We start from the raw sequence: 27,752 nt of genomic DNA on the forward strand, positions 1-27,752 counted from the left end.
CTACCCTGACAGTTAGGAAGTTTTTCCTAATGTCCAACCAAAACCTCCTTTGCTGCAAATTAAGCCTGTTGCTTCTTGGCCTATCTTCAGACATTAACGCGAACACTTTTTCGCCGGCCTCCTTGTAACAACCTTTTATGTAGTTGAAAATGGTTATCATGTCCCTTCTTCTCCAGACTAAACAAACCTTGTCTTTTGAATCTTTCCTCACAGCTCATGTTTTCTAGACCTTTAATCATTTTTGTTGCTCTTCTCTGGACTTTCTCTAATTTGTCCACATCTTTCCAGAAATGAGGCACGCAGAACTAGACACAATATTCCAACTGAGGCCTAATCAGCGCGGGGTAACCTGGAAAAATTACTTCTCACTTCTTGCTTACAACACTCCGGCTAAGACTTCCCCCTTCATCCCAGGGCCAGGGCCAGGGCCAGCCCCAGCCCTGCGCTGCCAGGAGCCCCGTCCCCTCAGCCCCGCCCCGTCATCCGCCGAGCCCGGCCCACTCCTCGCAACCCCACCTCAGCCCCGCCCCGTCATCCACCGAGCCCGGCCCCCGCCCCTTTCCTCGCAGCCCCGCCCCATCCCCTCAGCCCCGCCCCGTCATCCACCGAGCCCGGCCCCCCGCCCTCTCCTCGCAGCCCCGCCCCGTCATCAGCTGAGCCCGGCCCCCCGCGCTCTCCTCGCAGCCCCGCCCCATCATCCGCTGAGCCCGGCCCCCCGCGCTCTCCTCACAGCCCCGCCCCCGCGCTCTCCTCGCAGCCCCGCCCCATCATCCGCTGAGTTCCGCCCCCGCGTTCTGGCGAGGCCGGACAGTTTCCGGTCTCCTCACTTCCGGTTCGCCGTGTGCGCTGCGTCTTGCCGCTGGGAGCTGGGGCCCTCTTCCCGCACGTGGCCGGGTCCTGCCGCGCTTCCCCCGGCGGCGCTGCGGCCCCAGTTGTCACCGATTCTCGCTGACCCGGTCCCGCAGCTCTGCCCGCCATGCTGGTGCTATTCGAGACCGCGGCCGGATACGCCGTCTTCAAGGTGAGGCGCGGGGCAGGGATAGGCCGCGCGCCGCCGCCTCGCCGTTCCCCGGGCGGCCCGTAGCTCTCGCGGGCGCTTCCGCGGCAGCAGCAGCGCTCGCCGTGCCCGGGCTCTGGCTCCGGCTCCGGCTCCCACCCACGTGGCTGCGGCGAGAGCCCAGCCTCCGTCAGCCGCTGGTCGCCCTACCCAGGCCGGCCCCTCGCGAGCTGGGCCTGGCGCCCCGAGCCTAGCGCCGGTACCGAGCTGGGGAGCGGGGTCTGGCAGGAGTTAGCCTGGCTCTGGTACGGAGTCTCATCTCCCTGGCTTGCCCCAGGTGCGCAGGCGGCGGGAGCAGGTTAACATAGGAAAGGGAGGATTTACTCTCGCTCCCTGCGCCACGAAATCGTTGTCTACCTCGCGTGGCTCCTTGGAGGATAGCTCTGACCCTTGCCTATGGCAGTGGCAATTGGTGGCTCCGTCTGGTGGGGTAAAAGGGACGTACCCCCTTTGGGGGGGGAGGGATAGCTTTGTGGTTTGAGCATTGGTCTGCTAAACCCAGGGTTGTGAGTTCAGTCCTTGAAGGGGCCACCTAGGGATCTGTGGCAAAATCAGTACTTGGTCCTGCTAGTGAAGGCACGGGGCTGGACTCAATGACCTTTCAAGGTCCCTTCCAGTTCTAGGAGATGGGATACCTCCGTTAATTTATGCAAACAGGATGTTAGGAATCATTAAAAAGGGGATAGAGAATAAGACTGAGAATATATTATTGCCCTTATATAAATCGATGGTACGTCCTCCTCTCAAATACTGCGTACAGATGTGGTCTTCTCATCTCAAAAAAGATATACTGGCACTAGAAAAGGTTCCGAGAAGGGCAACTAAAATGATTAGGGGTTTGGAAAGAGTCCCATATGAGGAGAGATTAAAGAGGCTAGGACTTTTCAGCTTGGAAAAGAGGAGACTAAGGGGAGATATGATAGGGGTATATAAAATCATGAGTGATGTGGAGAAAGTGGATAAGGAAAAGTTGTTTACTTATTCCCATAATACAAGAACTAGAAGTCACCAAATGAAATTAATAGGCAGCAGGTTTAAAACAAATACAAGGTAGTTCTTCTTCACGCAGCGCACAGTCAACTTGTGGAACTCCTTACCTGAGGAGGTTGTGAAGGCTAGGACTATAACAGCGTTTAAAAGAGAACTGGATAAATTCATGGAGGTTAAGTCCATTAATGGCTATTAGCCAGGATGGGTAAGGAATGGTGTCCTTAGCCTCCGTTTGCCAGAGGATGGAGATGGATGGCAGGAGAGAGATCACTTGATCATTGCCTGTTACATCCGCTCCCTCTGGGGCACCTGGCATTGGCCACTGTTGGTAGACAGGATACTGGGCTAGATGGACCTTTGATCTGACCCGGTACGGCCGTTCTAATGTTCTTAACCAATCATGCAGTGTAGTGCAGAGATAAATTCATTCCTAACCCTGCAGAGGTCCCTTTACGTATGAGGTTTGATTTACAGCAGGGGTTCTCAAATGGGGTCGGGACCCCTCAGGGGGCCGTGAGGTTACTACATGGGGGGTCACGAGCTGTCAACCTTTGCCCCAAACCCTGCTTTGCCCCCAACATTTATAATGGTGTTAAATATATAAAAAGTGTTTTCAATTTCTAAGGGTGGGTCGCACTCAGAGGCTTGCTGTGTGAAAGGGGTCACCAGTACTAAAGTTTGAGAGCCACTGATTTACAATATTCTGTTTGACTAAGTGTAATTGTAAATGTTAGGTTTCAGCATGTAGCCGTGTTAATCTGTATCAGCAAAAACTGTGGTGTTTACCCCTCACTAGTCCTCAATGATTTCCCTCTAAATATGCTCACATTGCATCTATTTCTGGCATTTCTATTTTAGCATTTGTTGTAATTGCTATCATGCCTATAGTTCCTAAGTGAAAGGACTGAGACACACGTAACAGCAGTGATATTAATATATTTTAAATACTGCATTTACAGGGTGTGTTGAATTTAATTTTGTCTGTTATTGTTTATGTAAAATGCTTGGCCTGACTGGTGTACACGTGTATTTGCATGCTGGCTGAAATTGGGAGAATTCATCCGCTATACTTGAAAAGCAAAGATTCAGTTCCCACATCTTTCACTGGACACACAACCCTATCATTACATAATCATAGATAGGCTGATGTGCCATGCTGCTGAACTGGTGTACTCTGTAACCTGTGTGCCAGGTGGAGTCAGCAGCAACCAGGGCCTGGTTTAATGTCTAGGGGTTCCCTTTCAACAATACAGCACAAAACCAGTAACATGGGAAAATTACACACCATCCCTTGAATGCTTCTAAGAGGCAGTACTTCCCCTCTTACAAGCACAAAGTCTGAGTGTAGAAAATAAATTTTTAATGAAAGGAGGGAAGTCACCCAGCATTAAATAAACAACAATAATAATATATGGAGATATACCTATCTCATAGAACTGGAAGGGACCTTGAAGGTCATCAAGTCCAGTCCCCTGCTTTCACTAGCAGGACCAAGTACTGTCCCCCCCCCCCCATCCCTAAATGACCCCCTCAAGGATTGAACTCACACCCTGGGTTTAGCAGGCCAGTGCTCAAACCACTGAGCTATCCCTCCCCCCCATTAATTTTGGAAAATGCCACCAGCAGGATTCAACCAAAAATACCCACCCTAGGGTATGTTAAATTATTTTATGATATTCATATTGCAATAGTCTGAAGTAGAACTTCTTAGCTGATTTTACCATTTGCTCTACTTAGCTGCTGCTTCCTTCTCTAGATGTTCCTGATTGTGCTATTGCTGCTAGGACCACATTGTCTGCCTGTAAAATGATCTAGAAATCCCGAACTCCACAGGGCCAGGGCTTCGTTTAAATTAGTGGTTTTCAACCTCTGGTCCGTGGAGCCCTGGGGGTTTGCAGACTATGTATAAGGGGTCAACCATAGGTTACTATGAAAATGAAGTTTCATAAGAATGACCATACTGGGTCAGACCAAAGGTCCATCTAGCCCAGTATCCTGTCTTCTGACAGTGACCAGTGTCAGGCCTCAGAGGGAATGAACAGAACAGGTAATCATCACCCATTCCCAGCTTCTGGTATACAGAAGCTAGGGCCACCATCCCTGTCCATCATGGCTAATAGCCATTGATGGACCTATCCTCCAATAATTTATCTAGTTCTTTTTTGAACCCTGTTATAGTCTTGGCCTTCACAACATCCTCTGGCAAAGAGTTCCACAGGTTGACTGTGCGTTGTGTGAAAAAATTACTTCAGTTTGTTTTAAACCTGCTGCCTATTAGTTTCATTTGGTTACCCCATGTTCTTGTGTTATGAGAAGGAATAAATAACATTTCCTTATTTACTTTCTCCACACCAGTCACGATTTTATAGACCTCTATCATATCCATTCTTAGTTGTCTCTTTTCCACGCTGAAAAGTCAGTCTTATTAATCTCTCCTCATATTGCAGCCGTTCCATACCCCTAATCATTTTTGTTGCCATTTTCTGACTCTTTTCCGATTCCAATATATCTTTCTTGAGATGGGTCAACCACATCTGCGCACAGTATTCAAGGTGTGGGCATACCATGGATTTATATAGAGACAATATGATATTTTCTGTCGTATTATCTATCCCTGTCTGAATAATTCCCAGCGTTCCATTCGCTTTTTTGACTGCCGCGCTGCACATTGGGTGGATATTTTCAGAGAACTATCCACAATGACTCCAAGATCTTTCTTCAGTGGTAACAGCCAATTAAGACCCCATCATTTTATATGTATAGTTGGGATTATGTTTTCCAATGTGCATTACTTTGCATTTATCAACATTGAATCTCATGTGCCATTTTGTTGCCCAGTCACCCGGTTTTGACCCCCTCAGAGAATTCTAGGAAATTGGTGAGGCATGATTTCCCTTTACAAAAACCATGTTGACTCTTCCCCAACAAATTATGTTCATCTATGTGTCTTATAATTCTGTTCTTTACTATTGTTTCAACCAGTTTGCCCAGTACTGAAGTCAGGCTCACTGGCCTGTAATTGCTGGGATCACCTCTGGCGCCCTTTTTAAAAATTGGCCCCACATTAGTTATCCTCTAGTCATTTGGTACAGAAGCTGATTTAAATTATAGGTTACAGACGACATTTAGTAGTTCTGCAATTTCACATTTGAGTTCCTTTGATCCTGGTGACTTATTACTGTTTAGTTTATCAGTTTGTTCCAAAACCTCCTCTAATGATACCTCAGTCTGTGAAAGTTCCTCAGATTTGTCACCTAAAAAGACTGGCTCAGGTTTGAGAATCTCCCTCACATCCTCAGCCGTGAAGACCGATGCAAAGAATTAAGTTAGTTTCTCCGCAATGGCCTTATCGTCCTTGAGAGCTCCTTTAGCTTCTCAATCATCCCGTGGCCCCACTGGTTGTTTAACAGGCTTCCTGCTTCTGATGTACTTAAAAAAAACGTTGCTATTACTTTTTGAATTTTTTGGCTAGCTGTTCTTCAAATTCTTTTTTGGCCTTCCTAATTATATTTTTACATTTCATTTGCCAGAGTTTATGCTCCTTTCTATTACCCTCATTAGGATTTAACTTATACTTTTTAAAAGATGCCTTTTTGCCTCTGACTGCTTCTTTTACTTCGTTGTTAAGCCATGGTGGCACTTTTTCAGATTTCAGATCCCAGAAAAGGCATTCTGGTGCTCTCATCAGTCAAATGTATGTGAATACTCCAGAAGTGTTACCACCACCATAGAAACCCACACTTTAGCGCTCTTTCTCACACTGTGTCAAATGCCTTGCCGAGCACTTGCAACATTTATAGTTGAATTTTGATTAGTCAGTTTTCAGCCTAAGCCTTCTATGGCAGGCGTCTGTGGACCATAGTCTGAATTTCCAAAGGGGTCTGCACCTCCATTTGACATGTTTTAGGCATCCGTAAATGAAAAAACGTTGACAACCACTGGTTTAAATGTTCAGTTCTGAATAAGGAGGAGGAATTGGAATTGGGGAATTCAATAGAGGATTTCAACCTGTGGGGTACGCCTCCCTAGGAGGGTGCAGAGTAACATGGGGGGGGCGTGGCTGGGACCTGGACCAGCCCCCATGGATGACAGGGATGGAGGGAGCGCCACCCAGCTCCGCTCCTGGTCCCATCTGCCAGCCCCACACCCAGGGATCCACTCCCAGCTGTCTGCCCGGGGTCTTGGCTGCCCATCCCGTGCCCGGGGATCTTCTGCTGGCTCTGTGTCCGTCTGCATTTTACTAAGAATTCTTAGGCCTTGTCTACACTACAAAATTGTTGACCTAAATTAGGTCAACGTACAGCCACCACATTAATTGCTGCAGTTTTTCATATCCACACTGCCCTCCTGTCGGGGTGCATGTCCTCACCCCGAGTCCTTGTCCCAATTTAAGGGGGCAGTGTGGGGGGTTGACAGCCTGAGCTATCAGGCCTGCACGGGGCTCGCTGCTGGATCCCCCTTTCCCCAGGGCTGACAGGCTCATCGCTGGAGCCCTCCGACAGCGGGGCTTCAGCCATGAGCCCAGCACTGTCAGCCCTGGGGTGAGAGGTGGGGTGGTTCCAGCTTTGAGCCTGGCGTGGGGCTAACAGCCAACAGGCAATGTAAGTAATACAGTGTCTACATGGACACTGCATCTCCCTAACTACATTGACCTAAGTGCTATGCCTCTCGTGGAAATGGAGTTATTAGGTCAGGGTAGTGGGCGAGTTACATTGGCAGGAGAAACATTGTAATGTAGACCAGGCCTTAGTGCACTGCAAATTAAGTGAACGCAGAATACGGTGGAGTAGTTAGTATAACTGTGATCTCAACCCACCTCTGCTTCCTAAAGGATTTCTTTTTTTGGACAGCAAGCTGAAATATCAGTCTGTTAATCAATTTACTCTTGAGGTTGTATTGGTATGGCTGCATTGTACTGTAAAGAGGGGGAGCTCTGTTTTAGAAGTAGCCTCTTTCTTCCTCAAGGACCTTGAGGCTCTCTATGAAGGTGACTTGTTTTGTATTTATTTTCCCATAAGCCTGGTTCTTAAAAAAAGAGAGAGAGAATGCAGATGTTCAGAGAGGGCCTGCCTTTATTGGGGGGCGAAAAACAATACAGTAGCTGTGTTCCTGCTGAAAGTAAAACGCTGTTAACATGGTTAAATATTGGTGGGGCAGAACTGGAGAGAAAATGGTAAGTAGTGGTCAGAGACTGGATGGCTAAGAGCTAGCCCATTGACTCAACTAACATCAGCTTTCAGGCAGGATGCACCATAAAAAGTGGGGTCACGGTTTCTATACCAAACAATGATCCCAAACATCTTTAAACATTGGTTTAATGATTCTGTTTTTTATCCACAGGTCCTGGATGAGAAGAAACTCCAGGAAGTTGACAGTTTATGGAGAGAATTTGAAACACCTGAAAAGGCAAATAAAATGTAAGCAGTTTGAGGGGCTGGCAACCTGGCTTTGGAAGATAACTGCATGTTCAGATCAAGGAGCAAGGCCCTGTGTTGTTTTTCAGTATAGTTCACAGCTCTTAAATATTAGAAGAACGATCTGACCCAAGAACAAGGGGAGATCAGTGGAATTAAAAAGTGAGAAATTCAGAACTGATAAAAGGCAATGCTTTTCCCCACTGTGTGTAATTAAACTGTGAAACTCACTGCCACATGAAGGCGTTGAAGCTGAAACCTTAACGTTCTAAAAGGGATTGGATATTTATATGAATATAAAGAATATCCTGAGTTTGACAAACTTTTGGCAGGTATATTAAACGTCTGTCTTCAGGGGTTAAGCCAGTCTCAGTATTAGAGATGAGGGTGAAACCTAACATGGGTGGGTGTGGCTGTGGCAGAGTATCCTACATCTGCCCACTGCAGGCTTTTTACACCTTCCTCTGAAATGTCTGATGCTGATCACTGTCAGACAGGATACTAGCCTGAATGGACTTTGGTCTGATCCAGTTATGAAATTCCAGTGTTTCTGAAAAGATGTTTGTTACACTCAGCCTTGCAGCATAAGCCTTGAGCTGCTGTTGGAGATGACGCAAGTGCAATTTAGTAAGTTAAGAGAGGGTAGCTTTATCGGTGACCTTGCTTCTGTTACAGATAATACAGCTTTTTCTGACACAGATTAATCAGGATTGGACTAGAGTCAGAATCTAGGTCTGGAGATAATTGTCCTGGGTCACGATGGCTTCTCAAGCACAACTCTTTAGATAACAGAGAGGAAGATTACACCAGGAGGAGGAAGTTGGGCCTGAGGAGGTGATGCAGCTGATGTAGCTGGGAACAGTCCATAGGCTACTTGGACCTGGTAAACTGATGGGGAATAGAAAATCCTTCCATACACGTGCGGATGTCAGTCGGTGTTCTCATACCCTTTCTCCAGAGCCAGTGATATGCATTTAGTGTGCCTGTTCGCCACCCCTTACCTTTCGGCCTCAACAGTGTATTCTTGGTGCATGCTCCCAGCATGGCTGTTCTGTTTCTCACCCAGAAGAGCAGGGTTTCCCCAGATGTCTGCTCGTGTGGAGAGGCAGGGAGGAGTCAAACACCGTGGATTCTGGCTCACACTTAGGAAGGGAAAATGTGGGGCCCTCTTGTGTTCTCATCCCATATCCTTTCCACTTGCTCTGCCACCCATTTATTCCTGCCCCATTATCTTCTCTGCAGTCCCAGACCCCTTATCCCCTAATTCCCCATCCAAGCGAACGTTTGTATAATTTGTTTTCTTTTCAAAAATGGTTTGAGAGCCTTTTGAATTTTCTGCTATACTCAGATTGTTTCCTCCAAATAAAAAACAAAACAAAAAACACAGATTGTAGGTACATGCCTTCATTCCCCCCCCCCCCCCCCCCCCCAATGGCCGAATTAAAGCGTACGGTGCCAGGGTGTTGCTCAGGTTTGATGGCCATAATACATCCCCTTGACTCATACAGGTTTTTGAGTCGTCACTACCTACTACACCTCTTGGGCATTGTTTGCACATGCACAGTATAATCCATTTGGCTTTCGTGAGTGTTAGGAATGTGCCTATCTGAAGAGCCAAACTTTTTCATACGCTGTTTTCAATATTGTTCCTCCAAGGGGTAGTGGGTGCCATGCAAAAGCAAAACAGAAAAAAAGTAGAATCTGTTAACTTTAAGAAAAGTTGTTTTGGGGGGCCTGTGTCTCAGGAATCCCTTGGTCAAATGACCCCAAATTTGGATGTCTACCCTGTGCCCCCATGAGAGTCTGTGCATTTCAAGGAAATCCACGTAACTGAATTGTAGAGCTCTTAGAAGAGTCAACCTGGAAACAGAAAGAGTTTCGTAACCTCAATTCTAGTAAAGCTGGTGCTCTGCTATAGTAGAGGCAGTATATTCCTTGCTTTTACTAGTTAATCAAAGGAGTAGTGTTAAAATCTGAATAGTTGGTGTCTTTTAAATATGAATTGCAAAACAAAAAGATGGTCTCATGTTTAATTTTTTGTATGTATTTTTTCATTAGAAATATTAGATCTTGATTTCTCACCTCTTTGGAGATCTCTAGCAAGATCTTTGGGGGACTTGGGTGATGAAATAACAGGGGTCTGAAAGCTGATCTACAGTTCCAAGACTCGAACTCCCTTTCCCTTCATTTGGAGGTTGGGAGATCTGAAAATCAAACTTCAGCCTCCTGTGATGTTCTAGGGAAGTAGGGACCTGATATTTATGATGGGAGTTTGGGAAGTTAAGACAGATGCTATGCATCATAAAGGAAGAGGGAAGGACAGGGCTACTCTATTGTAAACTTGAATATAAAAATAAATTTCCTTTCCCCTAGAGTGAAGTTGAAACACTTTGAAAAGTTTCAGGACACAACAGAAGCCCTTGCTGGTAAGTAAAGATGAGAAAGTTAACTCTGAACTTTGCAGCTTGGTTCTTTCTGAAAAGAACCAGTCACATACTTTCATTATATGCCCCATACACTCCTCTCACTCTCTTATTATTTCTTCATTGTTTATCTTTTAGATTACAGGTGCTTCAGAACAAAATCATAAGTATTTGTTTTCTCGGGCAGCTGCCGTGCCTCTGGACACTAGATAATAATATTGAAATCTAGTTATTTGCTCCTGTGTTTATGGTCATGAGTGCACAAATCAGTAGTGAATAGAACCCTGTTGTCAATGATGCATTGGTGTTGGTACTGAATTCTAATGATTTGATTCAACATTTCGTCACTACCACTGAGACAACAGATAAAATGCTAGTAAAACCTACATTAGGGCTGTTTACTCTGCACTTCATGGAGATGTATGATGGATATGTTTGTGTATTTGATAAATGCCTATTTTTCTAAGATCATGAATTCCTGAATTTGCAATCACATGCAAAACCTGCCACTTGAGTGATTCTTAGGAATTAAGCACAAAAGCATTATAGGCTCTGAATAATCTGAACTGAAGTGATAAAAGAATATAGGCTAATAGTTATTTAGGGGTGGCCTGACTCATGTTCTTGAAAGGAGTGTTTTTTGTGTCTCCGTAACAGTAAAATCAGTTGATAAATGTCAAATGTAGTATTTTGGCCAAACAATGAGTCTCGCTACATTAGAGTTGTTAGGATCACAAGTACAAAAACAAAACAAGGAAAGTACAGGAAAGGAGACCACCTTTAAACATGGGATGGAATGAAATCATAACTGAGATTGAAATTACTGTTTTTTCTCCACCTACATTTGTGCACACTATCTAGAATGAGTGTGGCCTTGTTATAGCACTGGGTGCCAGGAATTCCTGGGTTCTAACTGTTACTGTGATACAGAAGAAGCTCTGTGACTTGGGCAAATCACCCAGTTTCTCTGCCTCAGTTGAGGAATCTGTGGAATCAGGGATACTTAAACTACCCAGGTCACATGATTATTGCTAGGATGGATTTGTAAATTGTTTTGAAGATCAGTGATAAATATGTAGCTAAGCATTATTTAAATATCAAATGGTTTAAGAACTATCTGTCAGATTTAAGGTTACATAGCTAATGTCCCAAATAGCAAGGGTGAGAGGGCATTTATCACAGCAGTTACTTTGTTCTTCTATTTCTTTCTTTCTTTCTTTCTTTCTTTCAAGTTTTTTTGAAATAATGGGTCACTGGGTTCTGCTTCACACGCTAGGCTGGAAATGTCGTACCAATCCCAGAAGGTCAATGGAGCATGAAGATAACTTGTCAAGGGAGTTGCATAAGTGACCTCTTAAAATATGTCCTGTGGGTTTGTGAAGCTTTTACAGATTTATTTATACTTCAAAATAAAGATTCTTTTAAAACTCCTCAAATCCACATCACATACCTTAAAAAGGGCTGTATCTGACTTCTGCCATCCGCACAAATTGGCTTCATGCTTCAGTGCGCTTTCATGGATATTGCAACATCCTCATCAGAGAGTATATACTGGACTATTGCCTGTGGTGGGAGCTGGTGATGTATGACTTCATGAGGTCTGAAAAGTCAATTGGGCATTGGGTAACTCAGTTATATGCTAAATCTTCTTAGTCGCTTCTGGGGATGTTCAGTACATCTCTAAAGTTGGTGGACTGTTATCTTTAACAAAGTTGGCAGAGCTAGGAGTCAATCTTGGTGATTTTCCATATATAGGGAGGAGGGAAAAATTAGAGGAGAAATATTCTCAAATTAAGAACAGCAAATGTGCTAACATTTTATGACCTTTGTTTAAATGACTGCAAGATCAAAAAATTTCAACTGCAATTTTGGTTAGTATAGTAGCTTGCAGAGGTGTGAATGTAAGTGTACAGCCTTGTGTATCAAGTTGGACATGGTATTTTTAGTACCTGTTAGATTTTAGAAAGGTTGGTTGGTTTATTTGTTTATTTATTTAGCCGCAGCTTCGTTCTCTTCTTCCCTCTACAGCATGCACAGCTCTGGTAGAGGGCAAGCTCAGCAAGAACTTGAAGAAAATTCTAAAGAAGATAGTGGCCAAAGACGCCCATGAACAGTTGGCCATAGCAGATGCCAAACTCGGTGGTGTCATAAAGGTGAAAACTGACTGCTTCTCTAATTTGTTTTTATTCTGCTGAGATGTTATGAAGAGGGGCCTCCATATTTTGTGGTCCTGTAGCCATGGATTGTGCTGCAGATTATGAGCTTTCATTAGAAAAAAGTTTCTAGTTCTGAGCTGGAAAGAGAAACTTTCAGATGAATATAAGTTGATAGGATGTTGTCTGCTCTGCAACTGGACATCCTGAAACTGCACTCAGGTGTGCACACTTCTTATTGTCTCAGTGGGGTATCAACTGTGAAAGCAGACAGCATAAATATAAATTGTTGCCCTACTGATCTTATTTATAGAAACATCCAGTTGATGTGCTTATTCCCTGTTGGTTGCTTTGGCAAGTGAGGCAGCTGCTTATTATAAGGGTAGCTGGGAGTTCACATTCCCCACAGCCCCCAAATATGTGCCTGTATTCTCCTTGTATTCTGAAAGGGGGGAAGTATAGAGGAGAGACATTAGATTTATATTCTAAAATCCTCATTTGTCTCCGAGATGTCAAAACCCCAAACCATCTCACATTCCTTCCTTAGAACCAGAGCCAGCTACAAAACCCTCCGCTTTCTATTGTGACCTGTTCGATGGCACAGTTGTGGGTTGTTGATAGAAAAATCTGCATAAAAAGTAGTGTGCAGTGTAGAACTAATCAATTACAAAATCCTGGTGTTTCCCCAGATCTTAGGTGCAGAGTACACAGGGCCTTACTTACAAGTCTTGTTGCTCCTGATACCAGGATGTTAAAGTGAAAAATACGTGTGATGATTACAGTGCTAGAAATCCTGATGTTTATTACCCGTGAAGGTTGTCATTGCTTCTGACTTTTTTTTGCCTAGCAGAAATGGGTAACAGGTATACCTTAGTAGGAGAAAAACTATAAAGATAGTAGTATTGAAAGAGAATTTGTAAGAGGATTTGATTTAACTTGGTTAACACCTAATATCCACCTTAATTTTATAGGATAAGCTGAATTTAAGTTGTATTCATAGCCCAATGGTTACTGAACTGATGAGAGGAATTCGTTCTCAAATCGAGGGGCTTATCACCGGCCTTCCATCGCGGGAAATGGCAGCTATGTGTTTAGGATTGGCACACAGGTGAGTTGCCATTGAAGCTGTAGTTCAGTACTTTCCACCGGCTTTATTCCATTCCTGCATCCTTGGACACCCAAAACTCCGTTTGATATCAGAGGGAGTCTGGGGGGTGAAATGAATACAGGATTAGGCCCAAAGTCTAAGCACATTAATTTTGGTCAATCTTGCTCTAGAAGCAAGCTCTTACAAGGTTCACTGTGTTTAGCACCACAGGTTCAAGTCAGATCTCTCAATATTTGCTGTAGCGTTAACCTGAGTTGAGTAGTTTTTTCTTGTATATTATGTACATAATTGAATAGAATCTTTAAAATGCAGTCATTGGCAGTACGAAAATGAATTTTACATTAATTCATCACCACTGAGGTATCTGATACTTCAGTGCTTAGTGTAAAAGTTGGACTTAGTGTTTCATGGATATGTAATTTATATCTCCATGTACATATCGCAGTGGCACATAATATAAACATTAAATAAAGGCAGAGTTCTTGACTGTAGATTTAAGCAGAGCAGTAGCTCTGCACACAGCCATGACAAGTACACAATTAGGTGCTAGAAACTTGAGTTTCAATCCAGACTCTGAGAGAAACTCACTGCATGGCCTTGGGCAAGTTGCTGAGCCTTTCTTGTTTACTCTTCTAAAAGGGAGATTGTTACCTTCCTTGCTGGGGTAATTGAGAGGATTAATGTTTGTGCAGCTTTTTGAAGATACAAATCCCTATGTACAGGCAGAGTTTTATTTTGGCATAATCCAAATGTGTGATGCAAGATCCTAGAATGTATTTCAAAAATATAGATGTTGGGCTTGTGCTAAAATGAGGTTAGAAGGACGAGGGAAGTTTATCTACAGTCACACTCCTGAGTTTCACTACTTTATAGACACAGTTTCCTGTGGATCAATCCCAATCGCTGCAAAACTGGCAATACTTGCTCTATTTGTTTTTGTGAAGAAATTTGCAAAAAGTAATGAACAGCAAATTTCCTGCCACTGTGTTCGTGTAGACTATGCAGAGGGACAGTCAGCCAGCCATGCTTCTCCTTTCTGGTGCCTTGGTTCAGCCCATCATCCTGGGTACTGTGTGTGCTGCAGTTGTTATGGGACCAACCAGCAGCAGTGCTTCTCCAAACTTCCCATTACATCCAGCAGAGGCCAGTCCTTGGCTTTAAATTAAACAAGTGTGAATGAGCCTACAGCTGGACTCATTCATGCAAAATAAAACAGGTGGAGAATATATGTTTTTTGCAGTGGAATGCCAGGGGTGCAGCTAATAACGATATCTTTGTTTTTAGCCTCTCCCGATACAAGCTGAAATTCAGCCCAGACAAAGTAGATACAATGATTGTCCAAGCAATCTGTAAGTATATTCAGGATTTCATCTTTAAGTATTCTGCTGGGGGTAGCTAACTTTTATCACTTATTAAAATGTGCCCTCTTCAAGATTTTTGCTAGTGTTTTAGTATAACAGGGCAGTTTGAATCAATCCAGCAGAAATTTTAAAAACTATTGCTATGAAAGGTGTTACTGTAATTTACATATCAAATAGTCGGAGAGGGTGGTATTAAAAGGTGAAGACCTCTAGTTATCCAGAAAACAACTATAGCAGATGCAGTGACAGTTCAAACTTCCCATTGCTTCAATTTCTAGTGTGACTCACCCTGACTAGTGATAAGTTAATTGTTCCCCTAAGAATTTGGTCCTTGGTACCTCTGCTGTGGGTGCCATTTGTGGTGGTAGCTTGTGTGAAGTGAACTGAGACCACAACGCAGTAACAGTTTTAAAGATGCATGAAAATAACTATAAAAGGTAGTACCACGTTCTGCATCGTGGCTTTTTTCAGGGGAAACAGACTAAAATTTCTTTGGCAAATGGAAAATAGAATATCTGGACTAATCCTTCCTTTTCCTTGAAGAATGCATGTTATAATGGAGTTGCCCAGTCTCAGGCAGTGGTGAATGGAATAGTTCAGTGCTGCAAATTCCATGATCTGTCGTTGATGGAATCTTGTTGAGCTGAATATAATGATTGAATTCACAATTTCATCACTACTGCTGAGACAGCAGATGGGAATGTCCGTATTGCATTACAAGAAAATGCTTGTAACCTTGGGGCTTTGTAACAGTATGTGCAGTGGGTGTTCTACCCTGCTGTAATAGAAATAAGCTTATAGCTCATATCTGCAGCACTGGAGTAGACAGCGCATTGCATTAGTTCTAGGTATTTTTATATTTTAAATAAGCTTAGAGGATAATTACAGCTGAAAAGAATTTTTCTGGGCTGAAACTAAATCTTTTCAGTTTCTTTCATTATTGCATTTTGGGGGGGGGGGCTATGTGGTTTCTTGACACTTAACTCACACACAAATTGTAACTTAGATTTCATATGGAGGTGGGCATACTTAGTTTACTATGCATGTGTAGTAACTTTAACATACTGCATCACCTCTACACTGTTTGTATCTACGTCTGGTTGTACAGTGCCTCACACAGCAAGGCCCCAATCCTGATCTGGGCCTCAGGGTGCTACTGTAACTTAAATATCAAATAGTCGGACAGGGTGGCTTTTGACATCTGCATCCTGTTTAAAGAAAAAAAATGGATTGGGGGCTAAGATTTACACCTGAAACACAATCCCACCAGCAATTCACACATCCACCATCTGGAATGGATGACTCGGAACTCCCAGATAGCCAAACTGCTGCTTTTGTTTCCCTATAATCATCACTGTTGCAGGAAACTGTTCATATGCAATACATTCAGTGTATGACATGTGAAAGAGGCCCATCATTTGAATGGCAGGTCCCTGTGATGAAACCTCAGGCTTTACCATCATGTTAACTAATGGCTCTTTTATGTTATTGTGGAGATGATAAAAGTTTGGCTTAAAGCAGAGTTTTGACAAAATGAACAAAAAAAAAAAACAATTCAAAATCAAAACTCATCCTTGTGCTCATATGGGATTATTCACTGCCCGAACACTGCAAAACCTAGGTGAATTGGGATGAGTTAAGACTAGAATGTTAGTCATAACCCTAAATTCCCTATTGTAGCTACCTATGGGAAACACATTAGCACCAGTTAAACTTTCAGAAAATCTGTTCCAAAGTGGCTTTGTACAGAAAATCCATAGCATGTATGTTGCCCAGTAAAATTAACAGTGGAATCATTGAGTGAGGAAAAGGTTTGAAGGATTTTCATCAAACTGTGCATTGCTAAGAGGTAACTTTCAGTTTCTGAGCCTTGTTTCTGTGGAAGATAAAACAGCTCTCTGAAAATGCAGGGTTGCATTAGCATCCTTCATTCTGGCATGTCCTGACTTTTGAGTGTTTGACTATGCAACCTTGATGTTCTTTTAACGTAGTGTGTAATTTGATCTATTTTGTTTGCAAAGTACATTTCTTCACTGAAACAAATCCTTCAATGATTTTAAAATAAGATGACGACCAACCTTGTCACAGTACATTGGTGTTTGTATTTGTGCAAAGGAAACATTGTGGAAAAATACCTTGATATTTCCCTTTGCAGTGTTCATTACATCTGACTTTAAAATGTTCCCCTTTAAACTATACTTTTTCTTTAACATGTCTGTCCTGTCTGCAGCCCTTCTTGACGACCTAGATAAAGAGCTGAATAACTATATCATGCGCTGTAGGGAATGGTATGGCTGGCACTTCCCTGAACTAGGCAAAATCGTCGCAGATAACCTAACATACTGTAAATGTGTGCGGAAAGTTGGTGAGTAACAATTTTGAGCATGCATGGGAGACTGTTGAGTATTAGTATCAATCGCAACTCAGTAACGAATTGTGGGCCAGATTTCCTGCTGTTCACTAACGTGCAGGCCATTTCACCTGTTCACAATCCTGTATCATCTCAGTGACACTCTAGAAAATGCTTATGTGGGAAATTGATGTTAGGAAAGTAATATAATTTGGCAATAGTTTGTTGTAATCTAGCAGTTGGAAACAAGGAGAGCTAGCACTGGCCAGCTCTCCCGGGACCACTAGCAAGTGCTCTATAGACCACCGTTAGTCCACAGACCACAGTTTAGGAATTATTGCTTAAAACTGATATATAGAGAGAAACATTTAGTGTTTTTTGGTGTTCCCTGAGACCACAGCTGGCTTATATTTACTCCTTGGAACAGAAGTAACAATAGGTGTAATCTTGTGGACATCTGCATTTCAACATCTAGGCATGTTTTTTCCCCTATTGATTTGTACAGTGATGTGGTAGCTTTGCAGTTCAGAGAGGAACTTAATTGTTTCTTGTAGGTCATGTTTTCTTTAATTTTTGTTGCTCTCTTCTGGGCTTTCTCCAATTTGTCCACATCTTGGCACCATAATTCAGTAAAGAACTGGACAAACAATACTCCAGTTGAGGCCTTATCAGTAGAGTGAAAGAATTACTTCTCCTGCCTTGCTTACAACACTCCTTCTAATACATCTAAGAATGATGCTTGCTTTTTAGCAATAGTATTACATGGTTGTCTCATGTTTTGTTTGTGATCCACTAGAACCCCCTAGATCCTTTTCTGCAGTACTTATTCCTAGGCAGTCATTTTCTCTTTTGTATTTGTGCAATTGATTATTCCTCCCTAATGGGTAGGTGTTTCCATGTTGACACAGTTGGCTCTTACCTCTTTATACTCTCTCTGTTTTTGATTTACTTGATCATCTTTCTCCTTTTCTCCCCACCTTCAATCTTGACCTGCAGGAGACAGAAGAAACTTTTCTACCTCCGACCTCTCGGAAGTTCTGCCAGAGGAGATTGATGAGGATGTGAAGGCTGCTGCAGAGATCTCCATGGGGACAGAAGTATCAGAAGAAGACACAAACAATATACTGCATCTCTGTGACCAGGTATATATACATTTAGAGCTTTAATTTAAGATGTGTAGCAATGTGGGCTGCTGCTTCTGCAGACAGCTGTTTGCCTATGGTTGCTCCAGCACACTTTCTTAATGGCAGTGATGATTCCTGTATTGTTGCTCGCCTGATGTACAAACATGAGGGCGCACAGTCACTACCTCATCTGATGCCATCTTGGATTGCTGACATGGAGAGGAGATGGAGGTTATTGGGTATGATTGTGAGAGGAAGGCTAACATATATTAATTAAAAAGTGCTTGGAGATCCTTAGAAAGAAGTATGCTATGTAAATTCTACGTTTAAATAGCCCCTTTCATCTCCGTTTCAAAATGCTTTATAAAAGTGTAGTGCTAGCCCCATTTTGTAGATGGAAAACTGAGGCCAAGAGCGTTAATGTTGCTCCCATTCAGTGACAGTGGTAGGATGAGCAGTAGAGAGTTCCTGGCTCTTAATCCCAAACTCAGTCTGCTGCATCACGCTGACTGACCATTGATACACTTTAATTTTTTGTGTCTAACAGTCTTTGAAGTAAAGAATATCCTGTCTTAAGAGAATGGGTACAGATATTTGTGTTAAAACGGAATGTTCCAGGTTTTGTATTACAGAAAATAGCCTCAGTAATTGTCCTTCGCTGTACTTGGCATATTGGGGTTTTACTGCTAGTAGTAGCATAGTGAAGAGAAATACAAATCCTATGCATTGTATTCTTATGGATCTGCTATGAAGCTGCCCATATAAAGCTTTCAGGTAAACCTCACTTTTGGCTGTTAGGATTTCACACCCTGTTACATTTCAGTCTGCTATAATTCACTCACATTATACATTTGAATTATACAGTTATAATTCAGTAATACAATTACAAATTCACTAACAGCCTCCTGACTGCAATCCTTGGTGCTTGAAACACACATTAATGCTTTTGCAGTTGGTTGTTAGCTGTTAGATTGCTTTAACCTGATCCTCCGCTCTGTCTGTGCCAGGTGATTGAGATCTCAGAGTATCGAACGCAGCTGTATGACTATCTCAAGAACAGAATGATGGCCATTGCACCTAACCTCACTGTTATGGTCGGGGAATTAGTTGGAGCGAGGCTTATTGCTCATGCAGGTAGGTCACTTTGATCAGTATATAGCAAGTTAGATGTGAACTGGCTTCACAAGATCAGTTCATCAACAGCTTTCCCTAAGGACCTGGTCAGTTGAAAGAATTGTGCTAAGCTCTTGACGTAAAACATTTTGCTGAAAGCCAGAAGAACCTAGTGTGATGTCAGAATATTGGCACGAGCACAGAAGTAGTCGATGATGATTCATTTTTCAGTTTGCCTGACTTCTTTTCAGAACATGAGGGCAACTTAAGTCACTACCTCTTCTGAGACGTTTTCTGAGCCTGTTGCCAACAGTTTGGTCACATCTGAGTTAATCTGTTAGGAGGTTGGGCTTAAGTTGATGTCAGACTGACTTGAAAAGTGTTAGGTTTATCTCACCTTCTCAAAGTGTAGTGCCAGCCTACAGATTGTGCTGTCAGCATTCTTACTGCAGAGTGCAGTCAGCACTACCCATTAATCCAGTGGGATGTTTTGTGTCAAGTCAGTCTTCCCACCTCCTTTCCAAATGAAACCTGGAGATACAGAATTGGTCTTAAGCATTGTTACTTAAGTAGTAGAGGATCAACACCACTTCCCCTCCCCCTCGAAACTAAGGTAAATCATCTTATAAATCCTCCACCATCAAAGCTTGAAACTTGTCTCCTACCTTCCCTCATTTCCTAGTAACGGTCTCAGACTTGTAAAGGTATGTCCACACGGCAATAAAATACCAGTGGCTGGCCTGGGTCAGCTGACTTGAGTTCGTGGGGGTCAGGCTGCTGGGTTATAAAATTGCAGTGTAGATGTTTGGGCTCGGCTGGAGCCTGGGTGCTGGGTCCCATGGGGTTTCAGAGCCCAGGTTCCAGCCCGAGCCCGAACATCTGTACTGCGTTTGTGTAGCCCAGCAGCCCAAGTTAGCTTACCCAGGCCAGCCACTGGTATTTTATTTGAGCATAGGCATACCCTTAGGCTGTTCATATTCTGATTAAGCTGATAATACTGTGACTTTTTCTGCCCTAGGTTCCCTTTTGAATCTGGCTAAACACCCAGCTTCCACTGTTCAGATTTTGGGTGCTGAAAAAGCACTTTTTAGAGCCCTGAAGACTAAACGGGACACACCCAAGTTTGGCCTGATTTATCATGCTTCCCTTGTGGGACAAACTACTGCAAAAAACAAAGGAAAGGTGAGTTGCTGAAATGATTTATCTTGCTAATTAGTTTTTTCCAATACAGGTGAATGTCTGTGGAGATTAGATGGATAACTTTAAGAGTCCTGATAGGGATTTTTCCACTGCTTGCTATACTACTTTCTTTTGTGATGGTGTGCAGAATACCACCACACCACAGATCTTGCAGTCAGCTGTCACTTTTTTTCCTATTAGAAAAAGGGAATAGAGTTGTCAGTGCAAAAGTCTGAGTGATAACTTGAGTGACAAAATCCTGCTGGATTATCTGATTAGCACTGGGTATCAAACTTTCTTAAGACGCGTTAAATTTCTTTGCTGTTAGTAAAATACACGAAGATTACATTAGGCTTCCTCAATTTCAGAGGAGGAAATCCTTGAAATCATAGGCTTCTACTCCATATTGGAACAAGCAACTTATATTTAAAGGATATGAGGAATTTTAAAGGTGTTTTTTGTAACGTGTGTTCACATTGAGGAAAAAGTTCTTCAATCGGTTTTTAAAGGCAGATAGCTTCCAGTGTATATGTCAAGTTGGCCTGATGTGAGAAGGGTGGATGGTGAAGTAAAGTTACCATATCAAAAAATCTTAACACTGAAGTGGCTGAATGGGATGTACTACTTATTTTCAGGGCTAAGTGCTACTACTAAGGGTCATTTCATTCTCTTATTTTTTGAGATGATTTGCAGATCTGAGTACATAGTGAATCACTACCTTGTGTCCCATCTTAGGATTTAACACTCTCACCTCTTTTTCCAGATCTCTCGAATGCTAGCAGCCAAAACTGCATTGACTATTCGTTATGATGCCCTTGGAGAAGACTCCAGTGCTGAAATGGGAGCTGAAAACAGATTAAAAGTAGAGACTAGACTGAGACACTTGGAAGAGAAAGGGGTGAGCCTGGGATGCAGTGTTGAAAAGATAATTAAAGATATCCAGGAGAGAGGAGACTTTCATTTTGTTTCTTTTATGTGAGGGGTGTGGTTCTGAGAAGGCACTTCTCCCAACTCCTCTTCCCTGCATAAGATTGTGGTACTTTCCCTTGCCATACTTTTCCCTGGCCTAGACTGGGACAGAAAGTGGGGGACTTCAGGGTGAGCCCATCCCTGCATTCATAGGCCACCACTTGCATTAGCTTTCCCTCATTCCATATCTACATTTAGATGTCAATGTGAAACCTCAATTCTGATTGGGAGCATGAGTGAGATGCAGACATACGTTCCACTGACATAGATGCTGTGGTTGCTTGATATTTTGTGGCATTTCTGTGTCTGGGAAGTAAGCTCCCTGGAGCTTTAAGGATTCTTCCCTTCTAATATTGCCCACTTTGATCAACGATACATGTAGTCCACAAGAGCTCCTTCTGGAGCCAGTAAACAGAGAGCCATTGTCAGCCAAAGAGGATGCAAAGTGCTCCATTCTTCTCCCATCACCAAGTACTAAGCACCTGCCTCCCCACACCAGTATTGCATCTGTCTACATAATATGTTGCACTTGTGTCAGTATCATTGCCCTCTTCTGGGTGGAGTACCCACCCTGCTCCAAGTACGTGGTCCTGTTTAGCTCCAGTGGCTGCAGCCTTTAAAGCTTAGACATTCTACTACACAAGCTTCAGTATTGACATTTCTTGTAAATTACAAAAAGGGAACCTTAAACGGGTTAGAAATACAGTGCACTTGACATCTACGTTTCTAAATCCAGATTAAGACCCCTCTCATGAGTTTGCCCCAAAAAATAAATATTGTTCAGTTATACTTCTCTGGCAGCTAAGAGCATGTGTCTTTTTTGCCAGGCATTGCATGCCTGTCTTTGCAGTTTTAATTCCTTTCAAGGGCTGTGGAGTTTGTTCTAAACTGTTTCCGTTATGAGTAATTTGTTTTTCACATCTAAATTTTTGTCCTAGATAAGAAGAATAAGTGGCACAGGAAAGGCCTTGGCCAGGGCAGACAAATATCAGCACAAGAGGTGGGTAGTTTTCTGTTCAGCTTGGCACTGTATAACTTTATTTTTATCACCCTGAGACTTGGGTTTTGATTTCTGTTGACTTCAGTTCCAGGAAACATTTTTCATGCACTTAAATACTGGCAACATGCCCATTACTAAGTACCACCTACTTTTATTTCATTTAACACAATTGTGGCAGAGTAAAACAGGTAGATTAGGGTAACTGTCCTAACTTTCTGAGAATGGGTTGCTGAGACATCCTCTGAGAGAACATTGGGTATTCTTAGGATCAATGACTAGCTATTTTATTTCATGCTAGTCAGAATTATTTAAAATTTTAGAAATACAGGGTTTAGGTAAGCTTTTTTTCCCCCATAACACGTTTGAAAGCCACACTAGAAATTTCCTTTGACAATTTCATTCTAGAAAATGCCACGCACAAAACTCCCAGGAGAAATCTTCAAAAACGTTCAGTGATGTAGATTGGTTTCATGACGTGATTTATGGCGGGGTTTTATGTATAGAAAAGCTTTGAAATGGCAGCAGGTGGAGCATCAGTGGCTTTTAGGGTGGAGAGTAGGAAGGTGGTCTGATACTTGTATATCCTCAGCCTGTTGACTTGGGGAGTCCTGACTTCCCGGCTGCACGTGTGTGCAGAACATTTCAGCACTAACAAATGGAACTCTAGGCTTAAAAGGAGAGCGGACTAAAGATAATTTCCGATCTGTGTGGCTCAGTTTAGCAGTCAGGAATAGAAAAGGTGAGATGTACATTTTACCACAAATAAACTGTAGAAATCAATATTTCTGAGTTTTCAACAAGGTGGCTACTTCTGGTAGGAAAGTAGCAGCTTTGATCATCAATAGTATTTCAGTGATGACCAAAAGGAGGATTACTGTGGTGGTGCTCTCCTCCTGTCACCACTACTGAAGCAGTATATGCATACCCATAAAATATTCTGATTGTTAGTAGGATCTATATTTAAAACTCCTTTGCTTCAGTAGAAATACTATTCTTAACTGATGCCAGAGACCGTGCCTTAGCAAGTAGCTGTCATTGGATGGGACAAGCTTTTAACTGCCCCAGGGCCTGGAACAGATGTTGCGATATTGAAGGAAGTCTGAATAGAGGAGTGAGCAGAGTGCTGAGGTGGGGGCATGCTAATGAGGGTAGCTAGAGCTGGGATGGTTTCAGAAGATGCTGGAACTGAACAAAGGAGGAGTCTCGGTATGTCTACACTGCGTTTTTAAAACTTGTGGCAGCGAGTCTCAGAACCTGGGTCTACAGACTTGGGCCACTGTGTCTGTGATAAAAACAGCAGTTTACATGTTGCAGCTTGGGCTCCGAAACACACCCTCTCCTTGCGTTTCAGTGGCTGAGCTCCAGCCCAAGCCCAAACGTCTGCACAGCTGTCTTTAGCACTATAGCATGAGTCCAAGTCTGTAGACTCAGGCTCTGAGACTCTCTGCTTTTAAAATGCAATGTAGACATACCCTAAGACACTTGAGAGCAGAATTCCCAAGACAAAAATCAGAATTAGATATCCAGCTGCCTCTTGTGCCTTTAAAAAAATCTGGCTTTTGCATGCTGTTGAGTAGACTTTCTGAATTGCAGGGGATATCTATACTGCATTTTAAAACTTGCAGCAGCGGGTCTCAGTGCCTGGTCTACAGACTTAATTCACATTTGAAAACATAATCCCGGCTATATGTACAAAAAGATGGGTCTACACTAACTGTTACCATTCCCAAAAGATATCTTGGAGTCATTGTGAATAGTTCTCTGAAAATATTTGCTCAATGTGTAGCAGCAGTCAAAAAAACTAACAGTGTTAAGAACCATAAGGAAAGGAATGGATAAGAAGACAGTAAATATAATGCCACTATATAAATCCATGGTACCCCACACCTTGAATACAGCGTGCAGTTGTGGTAGTCTTTTGCAGGGCAAGTACACCCCGTCACCCTGGGGGTGGGGCAAGGGCATGGTCGCCCCGCAGTTAAGTCAATATGGCTGCCTTCGGCTTCTGGGCTGCATGGACTGATGGCCAGCATCAATGGGACTCCCCTTGTCTGCAGGGCAGTGCAACCTAATAGATAGAGCCAGTTAAACACACCTTGGCTGTAGGGAAGCGTGGCCTAATGGCCAGAGTAGGTAGGCAGGGGTTTGGTGGGCTGCCCCCCAACTAGGGCAGCTGGGGTAGGGGCATGCAGGCCCCCCTACTACACAGAGTCCCAGCCCAGGGCCCTGGTAATGGCGAATGGGTTTGCCACTAAGCTGGCAGGGAATCTGTCTGCAACATGCCAACTGCTGCAGAGACATTGGCTAGTCCCTCCCTGGGCTACTACCTACTGTGACTCCTGCAGTTGAAGTCACAGTGCCCTCGTCTCTGGGCTCCTTGGGTGGTGACTGCAATCTCCCTGGGACATCCTCAGGTACCTGGGCACCTGCCTGGGCCTTGGCATTTCCTGCTCCCAGTGTCCGGGATCCTGGCTGCTCCTCAGATGGAGCTGACGTGGTGCATCCTTCCTCCTTGGTCAGCCCAGACTGAGCTAGGCTGCTCCCTTTTTATACTGCAGCAGCAGCTGGAGCACGCCCAGCAGGGTTGAGAGGGCGTGGCTTCTGCTGCTAGAGTGCTGCCCCTTCCTCTCCAGTGAAGGGCAAGTATACCCCGCCATATCGTCCCATCTCAAAAAAGATGCATTCGAATTGGAAAAGTTACAGAGAAGAATAACAACAAATGATTAGGGGTATGGAACAGCCTCCATATGAGGAGATATTAAAAAGACTGGGACTGTTCATCTTAGAAAAGAGACGACTTTTCTGAGAGAGGGGTATATGAGAGAGGTCTATAAAATCCTGAATGGTGTCGAGAAAGTGAATAAGAAGCATTATTTACCCCTTCACATACAACAAGACTCAGGGGTTACCCAATGCAATTAATACACAACAGGTTTAAAACAAAAGGAAGTACTAATTCACACAACACACAGTCAACCTGTGGAACTCATTCCCAGAGGATTTTGTGAAGGCCAAACTATAACTGGGATCAAAAAAGAATTGGCTGTTAGCCAAGATGGTCATGGATGCAACCCCATGCTCTGGATGTCCCTAAACATCTGAATGCTAGAAGCTGGGAGTGGACAACAGCGGACGGATCACTTGATAATTGCCCTGTTCTGTTCACTTACTCTGCAGCATCTGGCATTAGCCACAGTCGGAAGACAGGATACTGGGCTAGATTGACTATTGGTCTGACCCAATATGGCCGTTCTTATGTTATGCTTGTGCACCTGGCCACACCCTCTTGAAGGAAACAATTCTTCAGGCTCAGCTGTGGAGAGAGCAACATAATGGATGACATGTGGTCTCAGACTATAATAGAATTGAAATCTTGATTACAATGACCCTTAGAATAAAAAGTAAAATTCAACACCTGAACTGGCTTTTCTGTGCAGATGTGACAGTTGTACTCTGTTTTCAGTGGAGATGTAGCCTGGTTGGTGCCAGGATATCTTTTACTGGACCAACTTCTGTTGGCGAAAGAGACCCACTTTTGAGTGACACAGAAGAAGAGCTCTATGTAGCTCAAACACTTGTCTCTCTCGCCAACAGAAGTTGGTCCAGTACAAGATACTACTTGTTTCTCAATTGTACTACGTAGAATACAGCTCCTGTGTTCGTTTGTTTCTCGGTAAATGGAAACCAGGCCACCAATGATCCTTCACTTCCCATTAGCTGTGCTGTCTCCATTGAAAATCATACAGTGAGGAGATGTTGGTAGAGAATTGAAAGTGAGCATTTCACCATTGTATCTTATTTACAGTGCTGTTTCTTCCCTTGCAAGTTTGCAATTTAACTTACTCAGTTTTCTTCATTCCAGTGAAGTGAAGGTATATGACCCCTCTGGTGACTCTACACTCCCTGCTGTTCCAAAAAAACGTAAAATTGAAGAGGTGGAAGAAGAGGAGACGGAGGTTACAGTGAAAGGAAAGAAGATCAAAGTAGAAATTAAAGGTTGGTTACTGTATTTGTGTCTAATGCATCATTTCCTGTGAGCATTGTATAAAGGGAATTAGAGTGGCATCTGGTGGCCTTTCAGAATACACAACTGTTTTCCATGAGTTTGACATGGTTTTTTTAATCTTGTTGGCTGAAACTGGACTGCATTTGTTTTATATATATTTCTAAAAGGCCAGTGGTGTTCTAAGCATAACATAGAAGAGGTTTTTAAAAAAAAAAAAAAAATAGCCTCAAATGTCTATTACAGAATTACTTGTGGAGTAGATTAATCCTTAACTGACATTGTTTGGTATCATGAAAAGAGATGGCTCTCGCATTTAAAAATTTGGCATTGTGCTAACTTGTTTATCCCATTTACTATGAGTATGGATAAACCCCTATTATCCAAATAGTTTGGGTCATATCCAAAATTGGAGAGGATTAGAATTTCAGGATAAATATCAATTTAGAATTTCACAATCTGAATTTCAGATAATAGGAGTTTATTTGTATGTGTGTTTAAAAATAACCACTCCATTCTAGAGTGATAGATCTTTATAGGCTAGCTACCAGCTCTGAGTTACCTTGTGAAAGATCTTGGATTGTAATTTCGGAATCGTTAGTTTTTGTATTGAGAATTGCTTTGCAAACTGCCTAGGCAGCTATGCTAAAAAGCTACTTCTTCCTCTCCTCCAAAACCTCAAAATAACTACCCTAATACTTGCTCTGGTAGAGGAGCACAGAGATGCTGTTTTTGAGTTTCCCTGAGCCAGAGTTGGCTGTGAGCTGCTCCAGGTTATGTCGGCTGCAATGATCTAAATCACAATAATTTACTCCTGGGGAATTCTGTGCCAAAAAATTACAAATTCTGCACACAATATTTTAAAATTCTGCAAATTGTGTGTCAAAATAACACTATATAACCACACCAGTTTCAAAAATTCCCCCCGGAGTAGAGAGTTAAAGAAATTTCTATGACAACCCAGTTCCTGCTTCCCTGCTCCCTCCTCCCTAGAGCCCAGCCAGGGGAGCCAGACACTCCCTCCCCTCCCCCCAGAGCCCAGCTGTGGGGCCCTCCCTGGTCCAGACGCTCACCACCACCCCCCCACCCCCACCCCCCGAGACCAGCTGCAGCCTTCCCCCTGGCCCTGAAACTTGTACACCTTCACTACAGCCGCACCGCACCCCACCCCAGACACACCCTCTACCCCCTAGAGGCCAGCTGGGGGGCCCTCCGGCCCTCTACTCTCCAGAGCCCAGGGATCCTGAGGGAGAAACAGCCTGATGCTGGGTCCTAGGCTTGTACAGAGTTTCTTGCATGCTGCCACCTCCTTCCTTCAGGGCATGCTGGGAACCCTCCAATTCCTTCCCCTTCACACAGTCTTGTCTTCTATTTCCAAGCTGGGGTCTGCTGGTCCAGTGATCCCTAGTGGCAGCCAACATATCTGCAGCCCATTTCTGTAGGGGGGGGGGAAGGAAATTCTGTGCGCACATTAATTTCTGCAAAATTCTGCATTGAGCAGTGGCGCA

General features: G+C 43.4%; 1 protein-coding gene and 3 non-coding genes across 4 annotated transcripts in view; all 4 read left to right on the forward strand.

Annotated features, from left to right (window-relative positions):
- The first annotated feature begins 815 nt into the window (after positions 1-815).
- NOP58 (NOP58 ribonucleoprotein) overlaps positions 816-27,752 on the forward strand; it is a 35,150-nt gene continuing 8,213 nt past the window's right edge. Inside the window, exons 1-13 of the mRNA XM_034785608.1 lie at positions 816-1,021; positions 7,388-7,464; positions 9,835-9,887; positions 11,913-12,037; positions 13,009-13,145; positions 14,430-14,494; positions 16,737-16,871; positions 17,853-17,998; positions 18,988-19,114; positions 20,112-20,275; positions 21,036-21,170; positions 22,180-22,241; positions 26,104-26,237. Coding sequence (XP_034641499.1) covers positions 977-1,021; positions 7,388-7,464; positions 9,835-9,887; positions 11,913-12,037; positions 13,009-13,145; positions 14,430-14,494; positions 16,737-16,871; positions 17,853-17,998; positions 18,988-19,114; positions 20,112-20,275; positions 21,036-21,170; positions 22,180-22,241; positions 26,104-26,237 — 1,405 coding nt within the window. The 5' untranslated portion in view covers positions 816-976. The remainder of the gene's footprint in view (positions 1,022-7,387; positions 7,465-9,834; positions 9,888-11,912; positions 12,038-13,008; positions 13,146-14,429; positions 14,495-16,736; positions 16,872-17,852; positions 17,999-18,987; positions 19,115-20,111; positions 20,276-21,035; positions 21,171-22,179; positions 22,242-26,103; positions 26,238-27,752) is intronic.
- Positions 10,165-10,253, forward strand: LOC117885303. The gene has a single exon (XR_004647773.1). It is a non-coding gene; the product is annotated as a small nucleolar RNA SNORD70 (small nucleolar RNA).
- LOC117885307 lies at positions 18,098-18,182 on the forward strand. Its single transcript, XR_004647777.1, has one exon. It is a non-coding gene; the product is annotated as a small nucleolar RNA SNORD11B (small nucleolar RNA).
- On the forward strand, positions 19,299-19,384 carry LOC117885305. Its single transcript, XR_004647775.1, has one exon. It is a non-coding gene; the product is annotated as a small nucleolar RNA SNORD11 (small nucleolar RNA).

Source organism: Trachemys scripta, chromosome 11 (genome assembly GCF_013100865.1).
Source record: "Trachemys scripta elegans isolate TJP31775 chromosome 11, CAS_Tse_1.0, whole genome shotgun sequence".
Lineage (NCBI taxonomy): Eukaryota > Metazoa > Chordata > Testudines > Emydidae > Trachemys > Trachemys scripta.